Consider the following 21,206-nt stretch of genomic DNA (forward strand, 5'->3'; position numbering starts at 1 on the left):
GTCTGCATAGGACCGGCAATTGGGAAAGTCGTAAAAGTCGAACGATTGCCGTTTGGGTGCAGCTCAAAAACGCACTTGCAGGCGGCCCAAAAAAAAAAAAACACAACGCTCAAAAGAGAAACACTCCCCGGTCAGCATTGTCACCAGCCGTAAAGTGCACTCCATTTGATTCCAGCTACGCCCCATAAACTGCAGTTTTGCACACAAAAAATAAAAAATGAAAATCTCAAAAAAAAAGAAGAAATAAAACAGCAAGACAGCGACAAAAGGCGCAACAGGAAACACGTACACACGGCAATCGACGTCATAAGTGCGTATTATATCATTTTGATAGGCAAATGAGGCTTGAAAGCCGCCAGAGCCCGTCAGTTCCAAAGACCCAAGCCCCCAGGCTCCCAGCTCCAAGAGCCCAGCCCTTAGTTTGCCCAAAAAGTAGGATGTCGAATACATAAATACTCTTGAAGGATTCTTAGAAAGTCGGAAAGTATTCATAAGCCAAATTGTCTTGAAGAATAATAATTTAACAAGAAGCAAAAAAACTACTACAAATTTCCAAGAATTTTCCCTTGGAAAATGACCAATTTCCATCCCATAAATGGTGGCTGCTCCCTGGAAAGGGTATCGATGTAAGCCCAGAGAATTATCCCCATTCGGGCGGCGTCTTAGGGCGCCTCTGATCTGCGCTGATCGGCATGACGAAGACGTTGTCCCAACCCGACACACGTCAGTTCAGAGTTTTTCGCATCTGGATTCTGGACGCTGGATGCTGGACTGCTTCTTGCTCATCGCCCGCTAATCGCGTGTCCAAGTGTCCGAGTGCTCGCTGGTGCATTTTTGCCGGGCTGACAGCTTCTGCTGAGCTCATTTCATTTTATTTATTTACTCATTCTTAGTCATTCTGCGCCACTCGGCGGCCAGTCCAGATGAAATGCATTGAGGTAGGTCCACCTGATGGGGGGAAAATAACAACTGCATAAAGTGCACAAGCTGCACTGGCAAATATTGACCAGACCCGTACTTTCTACGAGTGTGTGTTTCGCTAGCAATATGGCTTGTACTTTTGCATTGTTTTCAATTAGGCACACACTGCCCCCGCTTTTCACCAATCGACAATTAATCACGTTGAAGTGACCTCAGACAGCGAATCAATCAGCAGCCGCAAAATGAAAAATACAATAAAAATCAACATACACGCCCATCGGTGGTGAATGGACGGTGGCCATTTAGCGGACACACCCGGCAAACAATTTTATTTCAAGTAAATAAGCAAATAAGCTAAATGCGTACAAATGTTTTGTTTTCGAGCTCTTTGTTCGTGTTTGCAGAGCCACAAAATGCGAACGAGTACACAGTTCCTCACCAAAAAGTAAAATAAATTATGAATAGAATTTATGGCCAATCATCAAATAGAACAATGATTGCGAATTTTATTTCTGTCCGGTATGTATGTGTACATATCCCCGTTTTAAACTGCTAATTAGAAAGCCAAATTATGGCTTAAATTAAAAATATTCGTCGGTATATGCAAACGTAATGTCACATGAGTTAAATATGTTTGTTTATTTGGAATTCCTCTTTTCGTCATGGAGGCATGACTTTGATTAGGAGCTGTAACAAATAGCTTTGATAAATAAATGTAGAAAATTAATTTTTTAGCATCATTTAGGCAATTAAAATATTATATGCCTTATGTGTCGCTTGAAAAAAGGATTGCGAGTAAGAAGTGGGTCGAAATTGGAGGAAGACCTCCCATGATCTCGCGACGCGTCACCCACACGGCGGCAGAGACCCGTCCTTATGGGCCGGTAGTACCGTTAGCGTTGCACAATTGAAATGCAGAAATAAAATACAAAAAAAGATAAATGCAGCAGGAGAAAAGTGCAGCCGAGTGTGGGCCTGGCTTTGGCTGAGCTGAGCTGAACTCAACTGAACTGGCGGCCTGCCAATCGGCCCAAAACGATCAATTGGCAGAGAGACCCCCATAAAATGTTGCCAACTGTCCCTGTCGTCCGCTGACTGACTCTCGTTTGCAGCCGCTGATTTACGAGCTCGCCACGGGCCGTTGTGTAACGCATGCGATTCAGAATTTTTAAATGCCAAGCTCCTTTTGACCAGCAGAAGTGGAGTCGCAACGCTCACTGAATGCGGCCCAAAAGACCCCTGTTGCTGTTGGCTTTTAGGAATTGCTGTGTACGACTTAATCAAAAAACTCAATCGAACGCACGCATGCGCAATAAAAACAAAAATCAAATCAAACCCATAAAATCAACGCAGCAACAAACACAAGCGCTCTTTAACCGTTTCACTTGCCCCCGCCGACCAGAAAAGGCGGAAAATAAAACAACATAAAAAAAGGAAATAAAATAAACGTATATATAAATAGATGTATATAGACAAATGCCGGCCGTTTGGTGGGGTTCTTCCGTTTGACAAAAGTTCAAATAACCTTAGCCCCTATGCGAAATTCGATTCGATTCGCTGGGAATTTATTAGCATCTATGAGGGTCTGGAAAGATGTGGTCTTTTCGATTACAGTTTTGAGTTTTAAACTTTAGGGTAAGGATCTTAACATAGAAATAACGTGTGCCTTATGATCAAAAACAGCTACTTTGAAATATTAAATGTATCAAAATTAGTCATGGTTGCCCATATAAGGTACAAATATCTAGCTGATTGCGATGACCCATTTACAAGCTTCAAAAGCGACATAAATTCAAAGGCCCCATATTCGTTGGGCGTGACTCTCCAGCTCCATAATAGAACTCCACTGAAGATAAATAATGGGAAACACTCGGGAAATGGTTGAGGTTGGTGTGAGCAATAAATTCGTGCATGTAAATAATTGCCGGCAATTTTTTCGAGCCCGTACGAAATTAATTAAAACATTCGCGCAGGCAAACACACATATGCCATATGAAAAAGGAGTTAAGTCCACACATGTGCGGGGCCTGTTACAAAATTTATGACAATTTAAATGGCACACATTTGGTGGACAATTCGCGGCGATTAGCGCAGAAATTTTCGCGAATTCGGCTTAAGCCACATGTGTCTGGAATTGTGCTGCTTTTTCATTTTCCTTTGCAGTTTGGAAACTGTTGGGGGTGCGCCGTCCATACAATGACAGCTTTATGTGCAGATATATGTCCGAGATTAGCCAAGCTTATAATCTTTTTTGTGTGCTTTATTTTTCACTTACAGAGCAACAGCAGGCAGCGCGGCAACATGACAAAGTCAAGAAGTTAACTAAAATGCAGTGCAATAGCAATACAAATCAAAACAACATGCCAGCAGAAGATGTGAAAAGTGCAATTAGCAACAGCAGCAGCAGCAGCAACCAACTACAGCAGCAGCACCATCAAACGCTTATCAACGGCCAGGCAGCGACTGTGCCGGCAGCAATAGTTGCAGCAACAGGAGGAGTTGCAGCAGCAACATCCGCGGCAGCAACATCTGGCCGCACGTCAGCAATCGCCGCTGACACGACGCGCTACAAATCGGGATTAAGTGATGTGGCGGCCAACGGAGACGTTGATGGTCGGCCGACTTCATCTGCCACCACATCTGTTGTGGCAACTGGCGCTCCGAGCGTTTTTAGCACCGGTTGTGCAACCATGCCGCGAACCCGCCAATACGGAAGCAATGTTGCCGCTGCACTTGCAACAGGAGCAACATTGGCAACAGGAGCAACATCGGCAACAGGAGCAACAACGCCAGGCAGCCACACCATGACAGCTGATAAGAAATTCTTAAGCCATGCGGCGCCCGTTCAGGGGCATCATCATCATAAGCTGCAATTGGCCGATAAGGCCGACTCTGAATTGGCCGCACTGGACAATCTGGACCTGGCTCACAGCCTGGATTTATTGGACGTCGACGGCGAGGATCCGTACGGAGCTTTGCAGGAGTATCTGGAGCGTGTCAAGGTGAGTGCCTCTTTATTGTTTTGTTGCTGGCTCTGGGAAATGCAGAGCTGTTCCATTCCCAAGTTGCGCAATTTGCGCCTTAAATGGGGGATACTTTTTGGGGAATGGAGCAAGGGCTGGGTGGTTGCTCCACTTGACTCAGTTTGTTGAATGGTGCGACTCGATTTGTGGCATTTTCACATGATAATAAGCGACCATTTCTGTCCCCATCAACCAAACGCACACATAAGTGCAGTGAGAAAAATCAGTGCGGAAATGTATTAAAATATAGAATTCAGGATTTGACCTATTTTTCTTGTTTTTGATTCTTGCAACTTTTTTTCGCTGTGTAATCACACAATTGCCTGAAACTAGGCCTAGTTCCAGTCTTTCATTCAACGCCCCTCTGCCCCTGCTGTCAACACGGCGTGATTTTGCAAATGATTATTTTGCGTGACAGAGAAATGTGTTAAGGCGATCTCACACACAGCCGTAATATGTAACGCATACGCCGTGTTGCACGCCCGACTTTCCGCTGCCGCTTTGGCTGTCGTTTGGCTTGTCGTCATCGGTCGTGTACATAAAATTTTATGTTTCTTTACCGGAAAGCGCAATATTACACATACACATCAACGATGACGGCAACGTCAACGGCCGGGGCTTTAATTTGCTTTTCTTTTATTTTTTCCTCGCCTTTTCCCTCGTGCTGTCTTCTTTTATAACTGTTTCGCATGAATTTTCCTCATAGCTGCTAGATTTTGTTGTTATTATTATGTTTATTTGCCGCTCATGGCGGAAGCATAAACGCACGCACGCGCATTTTCTCCAGCATTGCGTTTATGATTCGTTCTTGTGGTCAGTGGTAGGAAAAAAGGAAAAAAAGTGTGCAAGTCGCACTATGAATCGAATTATATCGATTAGATTCTAAATGGGGTTCCTAAAACGTAACATACCAGGAAATACATGTTATCGAATTCCCACTAAGTAGTTTAGAAGAATGCTGTTTAAATATCATTCTTAATTTGTTTTTTCTCGAATGTTCCTACTTATTGGTTTAACTTCTTTATCAACAGATGCTCTGATTTTATAGCGTTTTTAGTAGTGCGAAATTCAGGACAAGGCGTTACCCTTACTTTATGTGACACTCATGTTAGCCATTAGTGTTCTCAAGATAACTACTCTATAAGTGCATATGAAATAAAATTTCTCCAATGCATGTGCTAGGCTCCAGATAAAATAAACTTCGCGACTTAAGTGCCTATTCCCCATTTGTGCCAGAATGGAGCACCCACAAATCGCGCACAAAACGCCGGCGATTTAGCTGCGTTTTTTACCGCGCCAAATCAGAGCAAGGCGTTTTTATCGCCGCTGATCAACCGGGATGGCTTTATGGCAGTGAATGCTGCACGCCATGTGCCATATGCCATATGCTGCATTTTATAATCAGTGTCATCACCTTAACACCCATCGCATGCCCGGCCACGCCCCCCAGCGCCCCTTTCTTTGGAGCAGTCGAAACGAAGTAAGCCGAAACCTAGTTTGGCTTAGTTTTTCTTGGCCTGGCGTGGGCTGTCGGCTTATGGCCTTACACTGCGGTTATTAACGCCTTTTTACACATTTTCCCCCCCTGCTCCACCTACGAATACAACTAATTTTTTGGCTAAATTGAAATTATTAGCCGGCAACTGTGCCTAATGATGACAAAATGTGTCACAGCGCTGCCCACGCAGGCCAAAAAGCTTTCTTTTCGGGCCAAAAGCATTGGGTGAGGAGCGAGTTGGGGGCAATGTCTCCTTTGTGCACATTTATTATGACAAATAGTGCAACGTTTTGGCTGGAAATTGCCGTTACACGCTAAGACTGCTAAGACGCTTGTTGGCGGGGCCTTAGGCTTAATTTGAATACACTGAGTGAAAAAAAAGATATTAGAAGTTGAAACAAAATGTTTAGTTAACCTCTTTTGTATCACCCTATAAAACTAAAGTTGCTAGTTGAATACATATATTTGCAATAAAGTCCCAAGCAGATTAACACACATTTTACTTGCTATTGAAATCAATTGGCTAGCCTATTTTCCAAGTGTAGTTATGAAATGCGTTAGTGGAGGCGGTAATCACCGCCTGACCCATTTAAGACGCACCGAAACGAAACGAAGCGAATCCATGACAGGCGATGGCAACTCGTTTTTTCCGTCGCGCTTCCTGTATCAATTAGAGCTGGCTTTTGCACAGATTTTCCATAATTTTACATGGACAAGCTGGCTGGATGAATGGAAAACCGACCGACTGACTGGATGGGGCTGAGTTTTCCCGTTTAAGCAGCCATTAATTGGCGCTCGTCAGCATCGACTATGCGGCTAAGTAAGCTTAATGCATCAATCAAGCTTTCAGCATGACAACGTGTATAAATATTGCCTTTCTGCCATTCGAAAATCTGATAAATCAGGCGCACCGTTTGCGTGTGTTCTCAAATGATTTTAATTATAGATATTGACAAAGTGGCGATGGGAAATTAAGACGTAAGCCTGCTGCTGCTGCGCCCAGGGATTGTTTCTTGGATTTAGTTTTCAGTTTTTAGATTTTTGTTTTTGGATTTGGGTTTGGCCAGGTCTGGCTGGTTCGATGAACCCACGAAAAGTATCTGCTTTAGCCAATTATGCGAATGCTGTTAATGAATGTGGGCGACGACTTGCCTTAGGTTTATCTATATGGCTTTATGCAATGGCTCTGTCACTTGGCGAATGCGAATGCGACTGCAAATGCGACGGCGCAGCTGCCTAGAGAAAGTTGTCTTTGCCCAATTTGCAAATGACGTTTTTTTGTCAACGTCAAACGGCGAACGGGCCAAAACAAATGGCAATAAAAGGCAGCGCCTGCCTGCACGTTACTATTTTTGTCAACCAGGAGTTGATCTCGCTAAACCGAAGAAAATCCCACAGGCCTCCGATGATGCCAAATGGAGTCAGAAAATCATCAGTACAAAAAAAGACTGTGGGAGAAGCTGAAAAGCTGAGAAGCCGATACTTTGAAATGAAAGTGAAGCGACAAAAGACTTCTACCATTTCACCGGCAGCAATCATAATTGCAGACAGCAATTAAGCCGCTGTCACAGGCTGCCAGCTACTCATGCTGATCGCGTTACAATTGCAGTTGCAGAGTTGCAATGCAGCAGAGTTGCAATGTTGCAATGTTGCAGCGTTGCACGTTGCCAGTTGTCAAGTTCGGCTCGCTGACAATGCGTTGATATTTTCCGACAAGCAAATCAGCAGCCACCGAGTCAAAATAAAGTAAAATAAACCAAAGGCTTTGCCACAAAAATTGAGCCAATTTGCTGATGCCGAATCGAAGCTCACAACTGGGAATCGCATTTGTGCGGTGAGTGCTCTTCTGAGCCCGGACTTTCTTTTCCCCCAGCCGCTTGCCACAAGTGACACAAAGTAGTCTGCTGCTCGATCTTAGGAGTTTTGAAAAGCAATGGAATTGAATCCTCACGCGTGACACAGGATTTTAAAACTCTTTAAGAATTAAAAGCTTAGAAGACAATACAATATGCAATGACCAAATTAACTAAATAACCATCATGACCAATTTGTAAAAACCAAACCAAACAAACAGTATCAGCATAGTTTTAAGATACACCTATACAAAAATTTACAAATTTCGAACAATCGAAACCACTGCTGCCTACACGCAACCTTTTGCCAATAAGACTGAATGCAGTACTAAAAGATTTTTGTTTTGAGTTATGTAAGAACAGTAAGCGAGGGCTTCTGCGGGATTTCTTCTGAAGCTGTCACAGCTGTTTAGCACTAAGCTTACCTAACTCAAACTGTGCCCTCCACGAAGGCGTACCTCTACCTCGACTTCAGCCATTCTGGCTCTGAAAAAGCTGCACGTGAGCTAACCACTTCAAGTGTCATTGCCCAGCCGAGAGTTGAACTCTAAGAAAATGTATAGTATTTGTGGACAGGCTTTGCTTGCATTCTTCTAACCAAACATAGGTACACATATATGCATATACACACTCCATATGAAGTGCCATTGAAATTATAATGATCTTCAGGGGATTTCGGTACGATCGCTCGGACGTCAGGCTACCAGAAAACGAAAAATAAAGAGGCCAAATCGAGATGGAGATGGAGCAGCACATGGGTGCGATATTATTTAACCAATTTGTTGTTGCCCGCTTTTGGATCTGGCTATGACCTTCAATGGTCATTTGTTCAAAAACAAAGCGAGCTGGTCCGAGGGCTTACCAAAAATACAACAACAATAAAATGAGAAAAAGAAAAATATTTTGACGTTGATGTCGATGTGGTCAATGTCAATGTCAGAAATCGGTTGAAGTGGAAAATTTCAGTTCACAGTGGCTTACAAATTCAGTGCTTCTCCCGCTTTTTGTTTAAGGTCCAGTGCTTGGCTAATAAGCTAAACTCGCGTGATTGATGCGCGTTTTGGGGATTACATGGCCCTTGTGGGGCTGACCTTTGCAGTCGCTTAGCAGCTGTTTTCGGTTTTCTTCTGCCGGACTTACCGGCTGACGTTGTTCTACAATATCTGTGTATCTGTATATCTGCCAGCATATCTCTGATGTGGCATCAACTGCGTGCCACGCCCGACTGTCTGCAGCTGGGTTTCAGGGTTTCTGCTGCTCCAACGGAGTCTAGACGCGATGCTGGGCACAATACTGATTGCATTTAGCGATAAATTAACCAATGAATACAATTAAAATAGGAATACTCGCACTGCAACAACTTTGCCAAGGGCAACGGGGCGAGACCTTCGCAGAGAGCACGGGGAAAAATAAACGCTTTGTATAATATATACAATTTAATGAGAACGGATATAAAAAACATAAACAAACAATGAAAAACATCCAAAAAATAATACATAATGAAATATTTTTTGTATATAAAAAGTTAACTAGTACCTATATAAAATATCCACAGCTAAGGCTCTGACCTAAAGGACTCCTATGCCAAGTGAAAAGATTTTCTCTCAGTGCCGTTCTGAAAAGGCGTCCCCAAGGGCAATGTAGCCGATCAACCTTCAGTTCGCTACGATTCGATGCGATTTCTCTAAAAATCAATTGCATGCTGTACTTTATTGTGTGCCATATAGTTGTGTCTACATGAGTCGAGGAAAACGGTGCCCCAAGCCGAAAACTGAAAAGCCAAATAAATCCAATCCGAAAACGAAATTCGCTCGCCGCATTTAAATGTTTAGGTTGTCCGTATCGGTGACCAAATGTGGATTAGCCGGGTGCGATTGCGTTAATTGTGTCTCGTGGGCATCGTTTGGTTCGCCCGGGGCCAGGATGGATCTCCGGAGGCGCTCCTCTGCTGGCCAGGATGGGGTTTTCACCTGATGCTGCTGCTGGCGCATGTTCGGATTGCCAATGAAGCGGACATGTGGCAAGAGCAATTGCTGCGGCAGATCGGCTGACATTGATCTTGTCGAGTGCAATCTATTAGCGGGCAGTCGCCAAGAAGCCAACGATGCAGCAGCATCCTCCACTGACAGTGATGGCCTGACTGATTGATCGTAACCATTAATTTTATGCGTTGACATTCTTAGCGGCCAGTAGTTGTTGCTGTCATCTGGCCATTTTCCACCACCCGCTATCCTCTCACCCAATTTCCCGGCACTGGCTGTCAAGTGCCGCTTGCCGCGATTCGGAACGAATGGATCGTCGGCGTTGTAAAGATCCCGGAGCTGCAGCTTCTTGCCCCGGGTGGCAAAGAAGGGATCGTCCACTTGGAAGAGGTTGCGATGCTTTTTGCCGCGATGCGGATAGAACAGGTCGTCATACTTGAACAGATCCTTGACCTTGTCGCGCTTGCCGCGATTGGGCACAAAGGGTTCGTACCGGTTCATCAGGGCGTCCAGGTCCAGCGATCCGCTGTGCTTGCGACCTCGAGGCGGTATGAAGGGATCGTTCTCCTTGCTCATGTCTTCTGGAAAAAGTCAGTCGAGTTAGTCGAGTTATAGAAGATTATCCATAGTGATAGCAGTTTCTAAAATACACTCACCTCCAAATTGATAGCCATCGAAGAGCTTTTCCCTTCTGACCAGCACATACTGGGGCTCATCCACAATAAGTGGGGGTTCCAGATGGCCCGACAGATTTAGTTTCTTCCAGAGAAACATGCCCGGATAGTAGTTCTCGGCAGCTCCATCGCTCAGATTGCCCAAAGGACGTTCAATGGGATACAGGAGCTGCATGGCCCAGTGCAGGAACTTCATCAGATCCTGTTCGCCAGTTAGCAGCATGAAGACCTCGTTGTTGCTCTGCTCCTCGTCGTCGACATCTTCCTCCTCGGAATCCGAGGAGGAGCTGGCCCCAGAATCGGAATCCTGCATCGAACTCAGCTGCAAGTGGAGGCGGGACAGCGCCTCTTTGTTCCTGATGAAGAGAAATAATAAGGGCATACGGTTTCTATAGTCTGATTAATGCCCCATCATTTGTTCGCTTTAAGGAACAGCACATTTTCACATTTTTCTCTTTGGTCTTGAGCGTGGGTTGCTGGCCATGGGTTTCAATTACCCTTGTTGGCCAGAGTTTCTCTTTTCAAAAAATTAACTGAAACCGACGACACCAAATTGATGAACTTCTTTTTCCCACTCACAACTTGTGACCCAAAAATAAAATAAAAAAAACGCCTAAACTCTTCGCTTATCCGAGGCTGTCAGGCTGATCCGATTCAATCAAAAGTCAATTTGAGGCAATTCCACAGAAATTACTGTGTAAAATTACAAATTAGAAGAGCAGCAACAACAATCGAAAGTTATGCGGGCTCATGGTTAATTAATCAAACATTTAACAAATCAACAAAGGCAAACTTAAGCGAACAGAAAACAATAATGATAAGGTCCCAGCCCTGAGATGATTAAATCGATTTTAATAGCAGCGCCCAATAATTTTTCAACACAACATAATATTCCGCTTAAATTACAAGCCGCAGCAAAGAAAGGAAAGAAATGTTTTAAAATAAAAACAAAAGCTGGGCGAGCAAAATATTTCTCACTCGCCGAAATGAAAAGTGAAACTCGTAATGCAGTTTTCGTTTCGATTTCGTTTCGGGGCAATGAATTTGCTGACAGTTGTTATTTTATAAAATAAATCAACATACGTGGCGGCGGTCTCCAGGCTCTGACTTGAAACAAAACTGCAATCGTCGGTACTGATTTTTTCACGCCCATTAATTGGTTTTGCGTGTTCCCAGTCGACAGCCAAATTGTCGACGATTTGTAGCCCCTCTCGAGGGTTAACCTTTTTTTTGGCAGAGCCTGGCGCCCTGAGAAGGGTTAGCATTAACCCACTTTTTGCCAAAGGTGTGGATTAAAATGAGATTTATATGTATAAATATTTAAGGCTGAATCTTTGCCAAAAAGAAGGTGAAGATACCCCTTAAAAACAATTAATATTGAAAACCTAACTTTTTCTATAAATGACGTTAAAAAACGTACAGCTTTGGCCTCAGTGGGTTAAATCGGTACTTTGGCAGCCAAATCGGTTTACATGTAAGGCGGAAACGAGGTGCTCAACTTTCTCGACTTTCCTTCTGTGCAGCCTTGAACCTGCTGGCCAATCTGTGGCAGCCACTTTGTCACCCACATCCTGGATTCCTTACCTGGCCGCCAACATCGTGCGATAGTATTCCTGCGGACACTTGCTGGATCCAGATCCGCCGGATCGACCCTGGCAACGCTGGCCCCAATACCGATGAGGGGGCGTGGTGCGATAGTTGTTGGGTCCCAGACCCAGGCCCATGCCCAGTTCCATTCCCATTGCAATTTCCTGCGGCGCTGATTGCCTGGCCCCTAAATCATCTGCGTTTCGATTAAAATCCTCAGAGCGCTGCGCTGTTGGTTGCTCCACATCGGAGAGGCTAAATTTGCCAGAATCCATGGGTCCATAGCCATTGCCGTTGTGCATCATATCGCGCAGTGCATCGGCGGGGCTGTCAAACAGGACGCGTGCATCCTTTTTCTGATGCTGCTGCTGCTGCAGCCGTTGGTGGCTCAAGGCCGCCTTCGTGGCCGTGGCGATAAGCGATGGTGGCAAAGATAGGACCACATTGCCATGGCCATGGCCACCGCCGCAATAAATCGCCAGGCAGAGGCTGAGCCAGGCCAACGTGAGCCTCATGCTGTCTGCCGCCTTGGACGGAGGATCGAGGAGCGACTTTGGACACAGCAACTCCAACTCCAACTACAGTCTCTCGAAGTTGTGCCAATTTTTATTTCACTCCACTCCTGCCTCGTCGGCCACTTTGAAGAAGCCAGTTAGCCAGGCGGCCAGTCCGCGGCATCCGCTGCGTTTTTGGCTCTTAGAAAAACGTAGAGACTGAAACTGAAAGTTGCTGGCCAGCGGTCCAGCTTTTTATAGCACGAGAACGAGATCCAAAGGCCAAAGGAGCGGACCGCGGAGTTTTGGGAATACGCCTGCTGGTCGCGCTCGAAAGATCCCTGGTCACATATGACAACACTCTGAGAAATTGGAGTATGCATTTAAAAGGTCCAGAAACTCATTCAACCACCAATCTCATGCTCATATCAAAAGAACATAAATATTATATTTTCACAGTGCATGATTCCTTGGCAATGCCAATTGTTTGTCATATGCGTCCTAGCATGAAATTAATAAAAAGAAATTGCATTGTACGGCGTCGAACTGGGAAATATGGCGACCCACTTGAGATGGCCCCAAGCCAGCTCTCATACGTCACAAGTTGAGTTCGAAATCAGCTGAAGTCAGTGGGCCAAACTCGATTGGTGTGTCCGGCTTTGTTTGCCTAACCTGTGAACCCAGAACCGCCTTCACAAATTAGCCAGCCAACTAACTTCTCGCCAATGCCCGCGTGGCCCCGTCGATAAGATCTTAGAGTATGCGGCTTTCTTTCAAGCCCCCAGAAGCAATAGACTACCTTTGAGAATTTATTGCCTGCTAATGTTCGATCGCATTTGTCTGCGAGTTGCCCTTCTGGCAACAGGAGTAGCCACTAAAAAAAGGGAGAAAATTGAGGCAAAAGGGGGAAAAACAAGGGCCCGCAAACAAAAACACAATTGTTGAGTAATGAGCACTGCACGTTATTAATGTCACTGGGGATGCGGGAAGAAGGGTCTGTGGAAAGGGTTCTATGGCTACAGGGACCAGTTGGTTGGGTTCTGGGTCTTGGGCCACGATTTTTAATTAAGTAATTCGCTGACTTTGTTAGCCCTGTGGGCTCCATCTGTCTCTGATCTTCTCTGGCGACCATCCGGAGTTCTCTTCCAGTGCTGCTTTTTTTTTGGTTTTGGTTTTGGTTCCTCTTTTTTAGCTGTGTTTAATCTGGCTAACAAATTGCTTCATTTCAATTTATTTGCATTCGAGTCGTGTTTCGCTGGGAGTTCGTGGCTGCAGTTTTCTGTTCGGATGCGAGTGTGGAAAACCTTTTTCTGCCTCCGCGGTCGTGTTCTAATTTATTTGTCTTTGATTGTGCCCATGTCTCTCCAGGATGTCTCCTGCGGTCGTGGTCTGGCCTTTCTTTTTGCCCCTGTTTGCTGGCCAAATTAAGCAAACATACATCATAGTCGGGGGCCATTAGAAGAAGCTCTTTGTGGACGCGAATGTGGCGCTCTGGGCGCGATTAATAGACCATTGCCTTGATATATGTGCGCAATTAGAGCGCTAATCAAAACCTAATCTCCGCCACAGTGCGGAATTTATGAGTCTTCTATACATGGACAGAAAACTAACACCGAAGGGGATTAATAGGTGGACTAGGAACAGCTAAATGTAGAAAAACATGTCTAATTGATTTAATTATTGTTTGTTTACCGCACGAAATAGAGATGTGCCCTAACATTACATTTTTAATGCAAATTAATATCCCTGATAACCATTATTTCTCCATGTGCACCTCACTAACAACTGCCATTCTAATTTCAGCGGGAAATCAACGAGGTCTTCGAGCTGCGCAAGGTCCAGCGTTTGGAACAGCAGCTCCGTGAGCAACTGGAGGAGCGGCTATCGCAGGCAGGAGTCCAGCAGCTTGATGAATTGTCTCGTTCCACGGAATCAGATAGCGGCTTTGACAGCAGCAGCACCACAGCAACATCGGGCACACCAGCAGCAGCAGCAGGAGCAGTCACATCGGGCAAGCCAGTGACAACTAAACTAAGGGCACTCCCGCCGCCGCCCCTCAGTCCCACCCAGACCACGACGAACTCCATGCCCACTCCACCTGTCCAGGCGGACGATGTTAACATTTGGGCCTGCAAGTTCCTACGTGATCTGGACAGCCTGATGGCCGCCGGTGATAAGCTGCCCACGCATTTGGCGGCCCTGGCCGAAGGATCCGGTTCCGGTTCGGCCAGCAGCTCGCCCACCTCCAGGACGGCGCCCATCCTCCTGTCCGCAGCTGCCTCGGCGGCCATCCAGAGTCGACTCGGCAAGGGCTCATCATCCATCATGGAACATCAACTGCAGCAGCAACAGCAGCAAAACGGACTCGTCTTGAAACCGGAGAAGCACGTGAGTACACAGTTCGAAATACTTTGTAAATAAAATATAAGAGGCAGAAGACCTAAATCACTTAAAGGATATCATCCTTAAACAGTTTCGTGTATCCAATTCAGTCTACCTTAATTTCATTCAAGGGTTTTAAAGACATTGAAGCACTTCGCATAATTAAAGCTCAGCAGCAATTTTACATAATCTATGTCTATTTGAACGACTTTTAAATTGCAAATTACCATTTGAAATTCCGAAGAAGGTTAAACCCCTGGTGTATGCATATGTTCTGCAGCTTACGCTGAGATTTCCTAATCTCAAATCTCTGAAATTCCCGTGTAATCTCTGGTTGCCTTAATTTCGACATGCTAGCGAGCAAACAGCGAAGCATATTTTATGAATGTGGGCTAGATAAAATGCGCTCAAGACGAAGGCATTTAATCTGAATCACAACAATGTTGTCAACACACAATCAAACATTGGGGGCCCACACACACAACCTGCCCCCAAAAAGGGCCCAACTTCCCCCAGAAATTCGGTGAGTGAGGAATGTGTTCTTTCAAGAACTGCCATATGTTCCATACATCCATCCATCCATCCATTTGCCGGATGCGCAACTGAGGCGCGTGAAATTTATGCGCAACGAAGTAGAGGAGTCGGAGATGGAGATGAGGATGAGCAGCCAGATGAAAGTGGGGGCCACGGAATTGGTACGTTGATAGACAGTCGTCACTCGGTGGCTGGCACTTGAACGGGTTAAACTTTGAACTGTTTGAATAAGATAGACGGGCAAGTTTTATAGGAGTTGCATTTTTCGGGGGCTTCGCAGCGCCATAAAATGTATCATAAAATACTCTAATTAGTGCAGTTCTTACTCAGCTTTAGATTGAAAGACAATTGGAGATTGATTGCCGAGCATAGAGTCGTAAAATATTCTCTAATTGGAATCGTAGGGCCGCGGAGGAAAAGGGCAAAGTTTATTAAGCTTTATTATGCTGCAAGTTGAACTCTATGATAACCCAAAAGGAACTGTTGCTATTAGAATGCACTGAACGAGAATATTGATTGCAACAGGAAATCTAATATTAATATTAATTCCTTATTAAGCTATAAAAACTTACACTATATTTTTCCAAGTGCTTCGGCTTGTGTCTTTAGAAAAGTGGCTGCAATCTTTGGCCAACTCGCTGACCCACTTCGACCAGTCGAGGCCCATAAACCATAAGCCCCGAAACAGACTAACCAACTTGTTAGCTGTCTCTGGCTTATCAAGCCGAATATATCTAATTAAAACATTTATAATCCAAAACGGCACATAAACGGCACTGAGCTTGCGGTCTCCTCCACGGTTGCATATGCATATGCTTAGCACACATTGTGCTCACCTCTGGTGAGCCCCATTTTTAAGGGGGAAAAACCTCAAAAAGGCAGCAGCCGACTTGCTGCAAGAAGACAAATATTAATTTTCAAAACGCGTGCCATGCCATGCCAGTGGAAAAACACGACATCAACACCGAAAAGCGAAAACGTAAACCAAAAACCCACAAAGACCGGGGAGTTGATATGCGGATGGGGGGGAAGGGCTCCATTGTTGCTGGCGTTTCTGTTGACAACTCGAAATATTTGCTACCAATCGATATGGGGAGAGCAAAGTCTCCTGGCCCATTTCCTTTCCACTCGTTCTAGTTGCAAAAACGGCAAAACGAAAGGAAAGCGGAAATCATTTCGTCTGGATCTGTTTTTGCCAAGTACAGCTGAGTCCATACAAATAGGTCATAGTCAGGAAAAGCTTAATGAATTCGTTTTAAATAAGTCTTATTTATTCGATTGCTTTATGTAAATTAACTCTGGTCATATGGGTCTTTTATTAGTTAAATATCTTTATCGAGCTATGAAGAATATATGGTAGATATTACGAGTAGTAACTATTAAGAAGATATATAGTATAGACCATATTTTTGCGACCGGAACTGTAGCTCTTGCCATCCGCCTGCAAAATATCTGTCGAATTTTCGGATACTGTCACTGGAAAAAACACTCCCTTCACCGAAGCTGTCATATTTCGCCCTAATCGCTCAGGTAAAAGTGCCAATTAAAAGCGCTTAAGCCCCAATGCACTAATTAAGCCAAAGAATGTGGCCGACTTGCCAGTTGCCAGCTGAGCAATACACTCATTCGGTCAATCAGTCAGTGAGACAGTGGAGCTGAGGGCCATGATTTATGAGCTACCAACGGCAGCATAAATCAAAGGCAACAAAATCGGCCTTTTGTATCGAGGGCACAAGTGCGTGCCCGGCTTGCCAAAAATCTCCTGGACAAACTGTCAATGAAAGTAAAGCAGCAGTGAGGCAACAGCAGCAGCAGCAGAATCTTATTTTTTGTCAGTTTTCCAGCTTTTCGTTTCGTTTGGCTTGGTTTTGGTTTGGTTTCGCTCGAAAGGCGCAGGAGTGGAGTGAACTGGGTCAGCATGCCGCCCTGCAGCAAGATCAGCAAAGACCAGAGACCCCGGCAGAACACTCCACTTCACTTCACTTTTTGCCTGGGCTGTCAACACGGCAGCAGACCGAGCGGAACCCAAAACGCCCCAATTTAGTTGCCTGCAATGTTTATGGGGATCGGGCGGACGGACGGACACGGGCCCAGTGTTTCTCCCTGCGAAAGTGAATCTCGTGCAGCATGTAACATGCGTGTGGCAGGGGAACATCATCTGCGGCCAACGCAATGCGCTTAATGATGATGAACCATGCAGATGCTGCAGCAGATGTGGATGATGCACAATATGCTGGCCAGCACTGAGAGAAAAAAAAGGAGTTGGGAATATGAAATAGGTAAAGCAGGGGCATGCAACTTTCTGGCTTGATCGTAATGTTATTTCTGAAATAGTTTCTTAATTTTTGGATTACATTATGACAACGACTTTTCTCCCAGTGTAGGCCGTGCAAGGCTGCCCAGACAAAAGGCCGCGACACACAAAAGGCTTTTCACGCAGCTCAACGAGCCCCAGACACTTTGACTTAAGTAGAACTTGCAAATCACTGCAAGGCAAACAAACACGATGGTCGACAGAAATCAGGAGGAGCTGGAGCTGGAGCAGGAGCTCGGAGTTGGGTACTGGTTAGTGGATAGTGAGCAGTGGTCAGTGGCCAGTGATCAGCGATCAGGAAACAATGTCCGGAGGAGGACGATGGGCTGGGCAGGCGTTTAAGTGTTTTGATTTGATAATTATTATCAGTGCGCATGCGTGACCGCGGGCCTCTGAGCCCAGTCAGTCACTCATTTACGTGGAAGTCGAAGGGGTGGGGGAGGGGGCATGTCCAATCGATTTGCGATAGTCTGGCCGAGCATGATCAGGCGCTCTTCAGTACTTATGTACGAGTATGTTGTCCACTCGAAGGCGCGGACTTTCTGGGTCACATATCAATAAAAGTGGGGCGCTGAGGCGTTGCCCAGTGCATTTGTCATTCAGTTTTTCAGTTTGTCAGTGGTCGATATCGAAACCAGTAAACAAACGCTATGTATTTATTTTTTTGATTTCGTGCGCCCCGTTTTTATGATCAATTAGGAGCATTTATACAGTTTCTCCCTCCCGAAAAATTCTTGATAACCCCAGAGGCGACCTAGAGGAAAAACCATTTTTATGTGTCATTTTGTGTTCATTTTATTGCATATTTCATTAACTAACCGAAGAAAACATTTCATTTGTTTTCCATTCCATTTCCAAATCCAAATCTTCGGCAGTGTTGTGAGAAATGTTCACAATTTTATGACATTTAAATAAGTCTCTGTCAGCGTTTCGGATATCGGATTCTACTGCCCGGTCATAAAACTGATTTGAATTTTTCCCCAGCCGTAAAATGCTTCAATTTCAATCACCAAACTTTCAACGAGACGGAGAATCATAGGAAATTGCTTACATATGTAAAGCAGATTGGGCATTGAGAACTTTTCTTCTTTATTTTTGGGTGCCTTGATAAAATCGCTAAATTAATCGAGTGTGCGCGGCAAAATAGATGATCTTCGGCTTGATAACTAGCCGTAAAATGGTAAAAGTTTTCATTTTCCGATCGGAGTTGGCGCCCGACTGCCTTTAAATGGCCATATGTTCGGTGCCCGGCCATGCCCATAAACGCCAATGATCTGGACGCCCAATTAATGCGTCGCCGGCGAGAGTTGGCGGCTCATTAACACGCAGTTCACTCAGATTATCAGATGCTCAGATGGCATCGCCATCGTCTTTGCCATCGAGTCGTCTTTATTAATAATTCATAGACGCTGCCGTAACAGGGTCTCCAGACTGCTCCATAATGCATTACAAATTTGATATCGAAACGGCAACAGATGTGTGTGCCTCCGTATCCCAAAGGACGCCCCTTGACTAACTGACTGACTGGCGGAGGGACCGCATCCGCATCCTGTGACCATTTCTAGACGGACGTCGTCTGGTCCGGAGCTGGCAATTACGCTCGATTAGGGGGATCTGTGCAGCTGGCGATTCAGATCGGATTTCAGATCACGAGCACTCTGGCAAAAATTTCAAAATATTAGCACACATATTGCCAAAGATAATTTGCTTTGCATAGAGAGCATGCTGAAATTCTACAAAATGCACTATAGATGTTTTTATTCTAAAGTCTGTTTTTTGTAACTTAAGTACTATGGGAAGTGATGCTTAAGTGCTTAAATACTTATACAATAAATTAAGGCACTTGTGGCTGTAATGTTAACTGGAAATGCCTAAACGCTGGGCATTATATTCATGTTTTTATAAAAGCCCAGCCATTTCATATTGATTGCTTTCGGGAACTCGGCTGGCAACTCCAATCAGGCTGTGATACACTTTTTTGTGCCTGCAATTTCGCTGGCCAGCGTTTCGCCCAAGGCCCCCAAGGAATTACGCTAACAGAATCAGCAGCAGCAACATCAGCAGCAGCAACAGCAGTGGCAGCAGCAACAGCAGCGGCAGCAGCAACATGCAACGCAGCAACCTGCTGCAGCAGCAACGTTGTGTTCCCGGTTTTTTAAGGCCGTGGCTCGAGGCATAAATACACATTTTTCTCTGCCGATAAATCATTTAAATCAATTTCCGCCTCTTGCCGCTGCAGCCACGATTTTTTCTCCACCAAATGAGAAAACCAAATTGTCAAACGCTTGCCAAAGGCTTGTAAATCGAGTTGACATAACGCACTTATCCCCTGATAAAACATGACCGTGAATATAGTAGTAGTATATTAGACATGCAGCTGGTCACCGGGTTCTTAGAACGGCGAATCGGCTGTTATCACACGCGGCTTATAAATCATAAGCCGAAACAATAGGGGAAATGTCTGTGCTAAGTCGGCTTCATTGAGATGCCTTTCCTCGGAAATAAAGAGAAAAAAAGAATGAAAAAAAACTAACTTGTCTTGGCCAAAGATTTGCATAAAATACGTAAATTCCTGCGCTTCTTGCGCGTTCCACTTGACAATGTCTAAAAATTCCGCTGATGTTTCCTTTTTCGCATTGTCCCAGGCTTTTGGCTTTCAGCTTGGGCTTCCCAACAAGGTAGCCCCCCGATTGGATTGGAATCGGAGGCTGGGGCCAGCCAGGTCCACCACGCTCATTATGCATTCAAGGTCCTTGCCCGTGGAGGTTGAGGTTGCGGCCCTCGAAACTGTCAGCGGCACTCAGTGTCGACTTTTCTTTATTAAACCTGACTGACTATATTTTAATAAGTTAACTTGTTCTTCTTCCTGCTGCACTTGCCAAAAGTCGGCCTCCTCTGCTTGAAGCTCGGTCAACTTGAATAAATATAGTTTTTTGCTCTATTAAGAATTATTTATAAACGTAGGTAGTATTGATATATCACAATAGAGTATTTATTATTATTTAATAATTTTTTTAAAAATTTCTAAATATTTTTAAATCAATTTTCTAAGTGTATTCCGTGCCTCTTCCAGGCCACCATTCCATTGCAATCGTTTTACCTTAATTGCGGACGCAACGAGGCATCGCCGGCAACCAAATCGAATGTTGCCTATATGCGCACCCTGTCGGCGCCGAATGGAGGATTCGCCAGCGGAGGTGGGGGAGGAGGAGCAGCCGGAGGATCTGGTGGTCCAGCGCTCCCCCCGCAGAGTCAGCGCAAGAGTCTGGCCTGTTCTCCACTTAATGGCCAGGCGGACACAATAACTCCGACACCGGCAACTCATAAGCTGACAAATTTTCAAAGCGCATTAAAAATCGAGGAGATGGCTGCGGCCAAGGGAACGGCGATGGCAACAGGTGAATCGCAACTGGCGACCACCATCGAGGATTTGAAATCTAGGCGACAGCGACAATTGAGCGGCGGCGACATGGAGACAATGCTGGCCTCCCAACCGATGCCAAAACGGGTGGGCATTACTCATGCGGTGCTGACGAGCAGAAATGCCATAACCCCGCCCCCGGCGTCCGCCTCATCCGCATCCCAATCAGCCGCGACCGTTCACTCGGCCAAAGGCTCCTCCTCCGCCGGCACCACACCCGGCTACCTGGTGGATGTGACCAAAAAAGGATCCACATCGACCATTTGGACCTCGGAGGAGTCCATTCTGCGCAGCGTTGGCGCCGTCGATGAAGACAATAAGTGAGTGCCAACATTGAGACATTACGCTCGGAAAAATTGTGGGGAGTGCTTGAAAAGTAACTTAGTATACTTGCTGATCAAGAACCATAACATTTGAAAGATATAATCTTTAACTTGAGTTCAAAGTACGAGGTCATACTTTTATTTTCCTCATTTTAAATCTTAAAAGCAAGCACTGCAATTTGTTCCGAGTGTAATGGATA

General features: G+C 45.1%; 2 protein-coding genes across 5 annotated transcripts in view; one reads left to right on the plus strand and one right to left on the minus strand.

Moving 5' to 3' along the window:
* The window catches only part of LOC6606400, an 88,968-nt gene that overhangs the window by 50,009 nt on the left and 17,753 nt on the right, over positions 1–21,206 (plus strand). For 2 of the 3 annotated variants that reach the window (XM_032723246.1, XM_032723247.1), the window contains 3 exons: positions 3,199–3,923; positions 13,836–14,420; positions 20,315–21,003. In XM_032723246.1, coding sequence (XP_032579137.1) covers positions 3,199–3,923; positions 13,836–14,420; positions 20,315–21,003 — 1,999 coding nt within the window. The remainder of the gene's footprint in view (positions 1–3,198; positions 3,924–13,835; positions 14,421–20,314; positions 21,004–21,206) is intronic. The other variant, XM_032723248.1, reaches the window with a different exon arrangement.
* LOC6606397 lies at positions 8,987–12,254 on the minus strand. Of its 2 annotated transcripts, none has more exons than XM_032723251.1 (3): positions 11,536–12,254; positions 9,934–10,307; positions 8,987–9,855 (listed from the first exon to the last, which is right to left on the minus strand). In XM_032723251.1, exons 1-3 carry the CDS (start codon positions 12,051–12,053, stop codon positions 9,116–9,118), a joined length of 1,632 nt encoding a protein of 543 aa, XP_032579142.1. In that variant the 5' UTR covers positions 12,054–12,254; the 3' UTR covers positions 8,987–9,115. The 2 variants fall into 2 exon arrangements, with proteins under 2 accessions (XP_032579142.1, XP_032579141.1); XM_032723250.1 differs by having other exon boundaries at positions 8,987–9,858.

This window comes from Drosophila sechellia, chromosome 3R (assembly GCF_004382195.2).
Source record: "Drosophila sechellia strain sech25 chromosome 3R, ASM438219v1, whole genome shotgun sequence".
In the NCBI taxonomy this organism is placed as follows: Eukaryota; Metazoa; Arthropoda; class Insecta; order Diptera; family Drosophilidae; genus Drosophila; species Drosophila sechellia.

Coding starts and splice junctions, on each gene's coding strand:
- LOC6606397 (XM_032723250.1), bottom strand. CDS start 12,053: ATGAGGCTCACGTTGGCCTGGCTCAGCCTCTGCCTGGCGATTTATTGC. Junction 10,308..11,535: donor CGCACGATGTTGGCGGCCAG/GTAAGGAATCCA, acceptor TCTCTTCATCAG/GAACAAAGAGGCGCTGTCCC. Junction 9,859..9,933: donor CGATGGCTATCAATTTGGAG/GTGAGTGTATTT, acceptor GACTTTTTCCAG/AAGACATGAGCAAGGAGAAC.